The sequence below is a fragment of the Idiotropiscis lumnitzeri genome, chromosome 3, assembly GCF_059441095.1.
Source record: "Idiotropiscis lumnitzeri isolate Australia: NSW breed Sydney's pygmy pipehorse chromosome 3, RoL_Ilum_1.0, whole genome shotgun sequence".
Lineage (NCBI taxonomy): Eukaryota > Metazoa > Chordata > Actinopteri > Syngnathiformes > Syngnathidae > Idiotropiscis > Idiotropiscis lumnitzeri.
The window spans coordinates 4,704,480-4,713,169 of record NC_142393.1 but is presented as its reverse complement, the minus strand read 5'-3'; the positions used below and the strand labels follow the sequence as shown (position 1 = coordinate 4,713,169).

The window sequence follows — 8,690 nt, the reverse complement described above, 5'->3', positions numbered from 1 at the left end:
ACCGGTTTGATCTGCACATCAAATAAGAGTTGATGTTGCTCCAATATTGCCACGAGAGGACAAATTGTCACTTAACGCGGCCTCACGGTTTTGAGAGACGCGGAGTGACTCACGTATTAAGCCTTAACTACAACAAAGGAGATTAAAAGAGTTGTGAAATGCTCTGCGCTCATGTCACAGTAACCATGCAACAGATTTAATATAATCCCCTTCGCTCAGATTATGAGGGAAAATCGTAGGAAGCCTGATGTCTAAATTTGTTTTGCTTATTCCAGCATGGTGACCGACTGATTAGCACGATGGCCTCACAGTGCAGAGGTTGTGGGTTCGATTCCTGCTGCGGCCTTCCTGTGTGGAGTTTGCGTGTTCTCCCCATGCCTGCGTGGGTTTTCTGCGGGTACTCCGGTTTCCTCCCACATTCCAAAAACATGCATGGCAGTTTGTTTGGACTCTATAAATCAGGTGTGGGCAAACTATGGCCCGGGGGCTACATGCGGCCCGTTAAATGTTTTAATCCGGCCCGCTAAACTTGAACAAAATAAATAAATTCATAAACCTTGTTAATGTTTTATATTCTAAATACTCTGGTGTGTCAAACACAGATATTTTGTTGTAATGCTTTTGTTCATTTTCATTTAAAATGAAATATATTTTTTTTCTCCGATGAGGTGAGGTTACCAAAACACTTCATTCGGCTCTTCTCTGTCAAATTTTAGAGTTTGCCCACCCATGCTCTAAATTTTCCCTCCGTGCAATTGTGAGCGCAAATGGTTCTTTGTCTTTGAGTGCGATTGACTGGCAACCAGTTCAGGGTGTCCCCCGCCTACTGCCTGAAGACAGCTGGGATAGGCTACAGCACCCTCATGAGAAGCGGTTCAGATAATGAATGAATGAATGAATGAATGGATGGATGGATATATATATATATATATATATATATATAGATATAGATATATAGATAGATAGATAGATAGATACACACACCCCCACATGCACACGCACGTGCACACGCACGCACATACAATATAGTAGTGATTCTGCTAGAGGGCACTCTCACACCAGTGTGGTTGCTTCATGCTACAAGTTGAGTTGGGTGTGTGAGCGGGCTGCTGATGGCTTGGAGATTCGATATTTTGCCAAACAAAAATGTCACCCAAAAAAATGATTAAAACTGAAATATTAATAATCTTGTCTTAATTTTATCCCCATTGCACTTCTTCAATGCGAAGTCTGGTTTTCTTTTGGTATTCCGTTGCATGAATGGCAACTGGTGGATACACAGGTTACTGATGTCTCTTCTACCATCTAGCACAGGCGTGGGCAAACTACGGCCCAGGGGCCACAGGCGGCCCGTTAAACGTTTTAAACCGGCCCGCCAAACTTGAAAATAATTAAATGAATATACCTTGTTAATGTTTTATTTTCTAAATACTGTGTTTTTTCAAAGACATATATATTGTTGTAATGCTTTTGTTCACTTTCATTTGAAATTAAATGTATTTTTTTTTCTCCGATGAGGTGAGGTTACCAAAACACTCCATCCTTCTACTCCTGGTTTGGCCCCTCTGTCAAATTTTAGTACCCATTTTGGCTTGCCTATCAAAACGTTTGCCCACCCCTGATTTAGCGAAAGGGCATTTAATCGTTTTGCCGGTCAGAAATTGGTTCCAGTCAAAGATAGTTGAACAGAGACGCAAAGGAAAATATCATTGAGCGTCATTGCTCGTTGTGTGTTTGAAACAGGAAACTTAAAGCAACAGTATTTGCTGTAAATTTCGAAACGTGCCACTTCCTCCACATCTTTAACATCCGATGTCACCTTCCTCCTCAACGGTCACCGAAAAGACGAGCGCCCCAGTGGGCAGCCGAAAGTGAAGGTGTGGCGCCTAATTGGTGACCTTACACATCTGTCAATCTAACGGCAGGTGAAGTGACAGTCAACGGAAAAAGAAATTGATGTTCATCAGTAGATGATCGTTCGCGGTTTCATCGCCTTACTATAAACGAGTCGCCGGTGAAGAAATCCCTCGGCGCGCATGACATCATTTAACCGACGAGAATATTTCAGGAGTGCAGTCTTCAGATCCACTTCCCTATTTGCACCAAACAAAAAGTTTGAAGCATTGAGAGTGTGCGCATTCCCTCTTCTGCTTTGCACCAGCGCCCCTCTCGCAATCCGAGACTCAACATGGGGAACTTGGCGGCCAACGAGGGACTCTCCATCTTTGTCATTGTGAGAACGATTTGCTTGTTAAAATGTTCATGCGGTGACTTTGATTTATTTTACTATGCAAGGCCAAAGTTGCTATGAGTTGAGTTCATTAAATGAGTTAGAATTGAGTTAATTCTAAACACAACTGCATCCCATTTGGTGTTTATTTACCATATTTTCCGGACTTTTGACTGTTTTCCTAAATTTTGAACCTTGCGGTTAATACAACGGTGCGGCTTTTCTGTGGATTTTTTTTTCACCAGTAGGGGCGCTCTATACTTCAGGAAATAAGCTAAATAAATCTTTATTTTTTTTCTCTCTTGGGTCTGTTTTAATGAGCAAAGTTGTTGCCGTGTTAAAAGGCACTGTTTTAAGAATCTGTTTATGTACCTTTATGTGCATTCACAGTACAAAATCGTTCTGTACCAGCAGTAAACAACTAATTTTTTCAACATAGAAAACTGCGGCTTTTGTCTGGTGCGCCTTGTATATCGCGTCTTTTTTTTTTTTGGGGTTATTATTATTATTGTTATTATTATTTATTTATTTTTTTAAATATTTTTTTAATTTTTATTTAAGAGTTGCGGCATCTTATATGTGGGCGCGCCTTATAGTTTGGAAAATGCTGCAGTTAACGTTCTATATCAGGCTTTTTATACCCATTCTAAGAAATATGCATGTCGCATGTAACATCGAGCTTGTTGTTTATTCTCAGTCAAAACATTTTCCCTCTTAGACTAACAATTGTAGGTAGTCAGACAAAGGCTTGAACGCGGGCTAATTAATTAAAACTGTTGGAATGAAAGCAGTGTTGTCAGATGTACTCAGTGTGCTCGTTCCGGTCTGCTTCAGCTGGTTTGGCTTGCGATTAACGCCTTCCTCTTCGTCCACTTCTACATGGCCTTTCTGGTCGACAAATGGTTCTACACGCGTGTGCTGCTCGGGGTGAGTCCGGTGCTGCAGCTATCTTCACACGTCTTCATTTTAGTGTCACATTACAGCTCAAATTTATCATCAACATACTTTTATTCCACATTTAGTAGTATAGTGCTTCAATTCCGTTTCAAACGATACCAAAGAGTTGTTGAGATTCCCAAATGAAAGGCATCACTTCATTTTCCAGCACGCTTTGTCATGGGCTCGAGCTCCAGCCGCTTGCCTCAACTTCAACTGCATGCTCATCCTGCTACCCGTCTGCAGGAACCTACTCTCCTTCATGCGGGGCTCCATCCAGGTAGCAAACATTCCAACTAGGGCTGAACGATTTATTGTTTCGGGTCTGAAATTGCGTGATTCCGTGTTGACAAATAAACGGCCCCACCCACTAATGGCAGAGTGGTCTAAGGCGCCGCGTTCAGGACCCAGTCTCCCCAGGAGGTCTGGGTTCGAATCTCGAATTTCCCCATTGTGGGACTAATAAAGGGAATATTATTATTATTATTATTAATAGAGTTTTAACCGAGGAGGCGAACGAGAAGTCGCTAAGCGTGCTAATCGCTAAAATGATTAGCAGTGTCGGGAAAAACCCCAAATAAGTGCTTAAGTGTACAGTCGACTTAACAAAAATCTTTGAGGAGAGCCAGCAGCTATGAAATTGAAATGTATTTCAATCAATATGTATCGAGACATAAAATAAGACAACGGCTACATTCGCAATTTAGCAGACGCTCTCAGACCAGAAGACGGAAACGACCGACGTAATCATAACCAAGAGGTTCGATGTCAAACGTATATTAAATATTTACAATCTCATCAATATTTGCATTATTTTGAAGCAGAGAGAACTGAGTTTTGAGATCTACACAATAATAGTTCTCTAATTATATATTTTAATCAATTTAGCTTTGCTACGGAACAATGATTTTATTGACATAAGGGAATACAAAACATTTTGGGGTTTTAAAAACTTATTTTCATCTACACAATTACACTTAAATACAAAAATTATGCTTAAAAGTAGTTTTAAAAACTTGAGAAACCGCAAAACCTCTTTAGTGTAATCGCGTATAATAATTTGAATGGTGTCCAAGCATTTTCTGTCATGTTTGTAAATGTCACCGCACATTGTGAAAAGAAAATCGCAAATTAAATCGAAAACGTATTTCTGACTGAAAAATCGCAATACAATTCTTTTCCTAAAATCGTTCAGCCCTAATTCGAACTCTGTTCATCTTCTTTGGATTCCTCACTAACCAAAAACGAGTTTAGTTCTGCAGCCGCACGGCCGCTCGGCAGCTGGACCGAAACATCACGTTCCACAAGATGGTGGCGTACATGATCGCCTTTCACACAGGTATCGTCGTGACCAGCTGTTAACACGATGCGCCGCGTCACCTCTGTGACCGTGTCCCGTCCTCGTTTTTTTTTAGCCGTGCACATCGTTGCACACTTGTTCAACTTTGAGTATTTCATGGACGCTCAGCTGAACCGCAACAGCAGCCTGCTGCCCTTCGTGCTGTCTGAAATCGGCAATGGCGACAACGCGTCCTTCCTCAACCCCATTAGGTCCAATGAAACGGTAGGTAAAATGCTTTTCATAAAAAGGCGGCGACAAAAAGAATGGGAATTTGAATTTTTTTTTTTTCTTAAACAAGAATCCAACCATCGTCATGTTCACCACCCTCGCCGGTGTGACGGGCGTGGTCATCACGCTGGCCCTCATCCTCATCATCACTTCTTCCATGGAGGTCATCCGCCGGTCGTACTTCGAGGTGTTCTGGTACACCCACCACCTTTTTGTTCTCTTCTTCATCGGATTGGTATTCCACGGCTTTGGGTAGGAACACACGCAAATCAAACGTTCACTTTTCTTCAATTCTAATGTTTGTCGTTTTTTGAATCGTTAGGAGGATCGTGCGAGGACAGACATCAGCCAGCCTGAAATCCAACGACCCAGTGATCTGTGCCGACAAGTTTGAGGACTGGGGAAAAAATGAAACGAATTGCGCGGTTCCGGAGTTTGCCGGTAACCCACCAATGGTACACGACCAAGCCCGCTGACTTGAGTTAGAACAAGGCCTGCACGATATGCGGTTTGAATATTGCGATTGCGATGTGTGCATGCGCAATAGTCACATCGAAGGACGTGCGATGTTTGTTTCTTTTTTTAGAACACTGAAACTTTGTTTGTTTCATAAAAGCAGCACGCACCACTACGCTCTACCTGTCCAACCATTTGAATCGCTATTACGAGCCCCCGTACAACCAGTTCAGACTCATTAGTGGGACCCGATGTAAAACCATCTACTCAAAAAACAATGACAGATGCCGTTTTTATAACACCTTCTGATAAGAAGTCCAAACAGCATCGACAAAACACAAATGTTATAACTTTTCACGGGGCGAAAGCAAAAGCAACTCAACACCGTCGCGAAAGAGAGGTTTAAAAAAATTATCCGCACGCTCGACTAAAGGTATAAAATGCCGTGGCGCACGTATTTCTATTAAGTGGCCATCCCAGAGCTGTATAATAAACATCTCAAAGTCTTCCCCAACAGAGCTATTTGAGTCATCTGGTGTAAATTTTTCTAGTTTCAATATCGCAATGTACATCGCAGCCTCCCCCAAAAATCGCAATGTCAGTTTTTTCCAGTATTGTGCAGCCCTAGTTAGTGCCTGATTTTATCTGGCATTTTTCCAGACTTGGAAGTGGATCGTGGGACCCATGATTTTATACGTATGCGAGAGGCTTGTTCGAATTTATCGATCGCACCAAAAAGTGGTCATCACCAAGGTAAGTGGATATATCAAGTAAAAACGTCAAGTCGTGGTGTCACCAAAGTCCAATCTGACAACAACGGTTCACTCAGGTGGTGATGCATCCCTCCAAAACTCTGGAGCTTCAGATGAAGAGGAAAGGATTCCACATGGAGGTGGGCCAGTACGTCTTCATTCAGTGCCCGTCCGTCTCCAGACTCGAGTGGCACCCCTTCACCCTGACTTCAGCCCCAGAGGAGGACTACTTCAGCGCCCACATTCGTATTGTCGGGGACTGGACGCAGGCTTTGTATGAAGCCTGCGGGGGAGACAAAACGGAGCCTCAGGAGGCTTGGAAACTACCCAAGTATGAGCACACAACACACCGTCTGGTTTGTGGAAATTGTCCCCGATTATGTTTGATTGCAGCTACCCGCCGTTGTTGGAGAAGGCATCTAGGGCTCATCTTCTCTCTAGGTGTCCCATTGTGCCGCTGTAATTCTTCCCATTTAAAGAGAAGACGCAGACGCAAGGGATGTGCGTAACCATCAAAGGGAACAATCTGATCTGAGCAGCATCAAATTGATTTTGTGCTGAAAATAAAACATTTTCTGCTCCGACTAGAAAATATCAACCGTTTAGGCATGCATAAGAAAATGATTCTTTTTTTTTTTTTTTAAAAAAACCTTCCACCCAAAAATTAAAAAAACAAAGATTTCAGCATGTTTATATTTCAGCGACTTGGTTCCGCTTTAAAAGGAGTACTTGGGTTCTTACAGGGTGGCCATCGACGGGCCGTTCGGCACGGCTAGCGAGGACGTGTTTCGGTACGAGGTGGTCGTGCTGGTGGGGGCGGGAATTGGCGTCACGCCTTTTGCATCCATCCTCAAGTCTGTGTGGTACAAACGCCTCCAGAACCAAGACGTCTTCACCAAAAAGGTAAGACGTTGCCAAGGTTTACAAAATTCTTCACGAGCTCCATGAGAATTGACAACACGACAACCAGAATCGTCTCCGTCCTGTTCCTATCCAGATCTACTTCTACTGGCTTTGTCCTGAGACGCAAGCTTTCGAGTGGTTTGCGGATTTGCTGCAGTCGCTGGAGAGCCAGATGGCGGCGAAGAGTGTGACCGACTTCCTGAGCTACAACATCTACCTCACTCGCTGGAAGGAGGCAGAGGTGCCTGACATGCGGCAAAGTTTTTCTCGAGGCAGAAGTATTCTTTATTTTTCCCCTGATTTTTATAGGCGGCCCATTTCTGGGTCCACCATGAGGCGGAGAACGACCCAATCACAGGGCTGAAGCAGAAAACTCTTTATGGAAAGCCAAATTGGGACTCGGAGTTCACCAGCATTGCTTCCAAGCATCCTGGGTGAGATCACGTCAATGGCTTGAGGAAAGTTCAATGATCCAGATTCCCTAAACTCGTCTTTTGAAGAAGCATCTTGAATTTACGCTTCCGCAGAACTAAAGTTGGAGTGTTCCTGTGTGGGCCACCACAGCTGGGCCAGTCGCTGGAGAAACAATGTTTGTCACACTCAGAAGACGACGTCAAGTTCATCTTTAACAAAGAAAACTTTTAACCTCGAGACCTGGGCCCGTAGCCGTAAATATGTGTTCCACGCCTGAGAATATTTTTATTCATCCAGGTTGTTGTATTCTCAGGGCATTGAATCGATCCAACTGGATTGTTCTCATTATCTTAGAAGACGTCAGAGGAGTCAAATCCAGGTCTGGAAATTAAAAACCCTACTCAAGTTTACCTGTCCGATGAGTCGAAGCAGCAAACTGTGGCAGCATTTTTCCCTTCCGGGACCTGCATTTTTTTGTCACCTCTGTGATGTTTTGCTTCTCATTTGGGCAGCTGCAGCCTAGAGCTGCCTTAGCACTTTGAATTTATGAAACCGAGGAGAATCTAAATGTCGTGTCTTTAAAAACGACCACAAGCAGCCCAGTTCCGATTGATTCAATGCCTCAAGAATTTGCTCTAAGCATTATCTTGAATGATTCCGAACTCCTTCACACGGATAGTCAGCAAAATATATAAAATATATATAAAATAATATTAATATTTTCGTATACAGTAAAAGACACTTCATGCAGCCGTTTAACTTCTAAAAAGCCCTCATGTCATCTCAATTCCTCGCCCTCAGACCTTTTCCGGGTAGCAAATCTTCAAATTACAGATGTGCTCCATTGGAAAATTCCTCCAAGGCCTTTAAGAATTGCATCACTAGGAGCATCTCCTCATACAAGGATTCTTCAGAAATAATGGCCTAGATGGGTCCCGTCAAGCAAAACGACCTTTCTTGACAGAGATTTTGAGGAAGCTGTGACATCTCGCTCCCACCAGATGTTTTGCAAATGTGCCAATGTTGCACAAAAGCGGAGAGATGCACTCGGCGGTACTTTCCACGTTGACAGTTGTTCTGCTTTAGCAGTGCATCAATTGTTGGTTTCACAACCGCTTCTGTTTTCCTCATTCAAGAGCCTCTCGTGCACCATCACAGGTCATCTGTGTCTCATCTGCCATTGTAATGCAACGTTCATGTGCAAATAGGAAAGCTTTCACTTCTTCCTCCAGAGCCAGATGCACCATAGTTCAACAATTAAAATTTTTCTTTTGATACATAGTAATAACCACAAATTGCCTCCAGCAGCATCTTGGAGAGATGAGAGACACAGATGAATGACACCTGAGGCAAAATTTTGGGATTCAAATTGTCTCGCTGCTTCTGTAATAAACCACTTTTCAGAATAAAAAGAAAAATGACAAAAACA

The 8,690-nt window shown here is 42.9% G+C and overlaps 1 protein-coding gene across 2 annotated transcripts; it reads left to right on the top strand.

Annotated features, from left to right (window-relative positions):
• Positions 1-2,098: 2,098 nt before the first annotated feature.
• cybb (cytochrome b-245, beta polypeptide (chronic granulomatous disease)) lies at positions 2,099-8,690 on the top strand. Of its 2 annotated transcripts, XM_088290032.1 has the most exons (13): positions 2,099-2,233; positions 3,065-3,157; positions 3,336-3,446; positions 4,421-4,505; positions 4,582-4,730; positions 4,807-4,988; positions 5,059-5,191; positions 5,853-5,945; positions 6,022-6,275; positions 6,688-6,847; positions 6,942-7,088; positions 7,157-7,281; positions 7,375-8,690. In XM_088290032.1, exons 1-13 carry the CDS (start codon positions 2,189-2,191, stop codon positions 7,490-7,492), a joined length of 1,695 nt encoding a protein of 564 aa, XP_088146158.1. In that variant the 5' UTR covers positions 2,099-2,188; the 3' UTR covers positions 7,493-8,690. The 2 variants fall into 2 exon arrangements, 1 of the variants encoding a protein (XP_088146158.1); XR_015842497.1 differs by lacking the exon at positions 7,375-8,690 and having other exon boundaries at positions 6,022-6,445.

Coding starts and splice junctions, on each gene's coding strand:
- cybb (XM_088290032.1), top strand. CDS start 2,189: ATGGGGAACTTGGCGGCCAACGAGGGACTCTCCATCTTTGTCATT. Junction 2,234..3,064: donor GACTCTCCATCTTTGTCATT/GTGAGAACGATT, acceptor GGTCTGCTTCAG/CTGGTTTGGCTTGCGATTAA. Junction 5,946..6,021: donor AAAAAGTGGTCATCACCAAG/GTAAGTGGATAT, acceptor CGGTTCACTCAG/GTGGTGATGCATCCCTCCAA.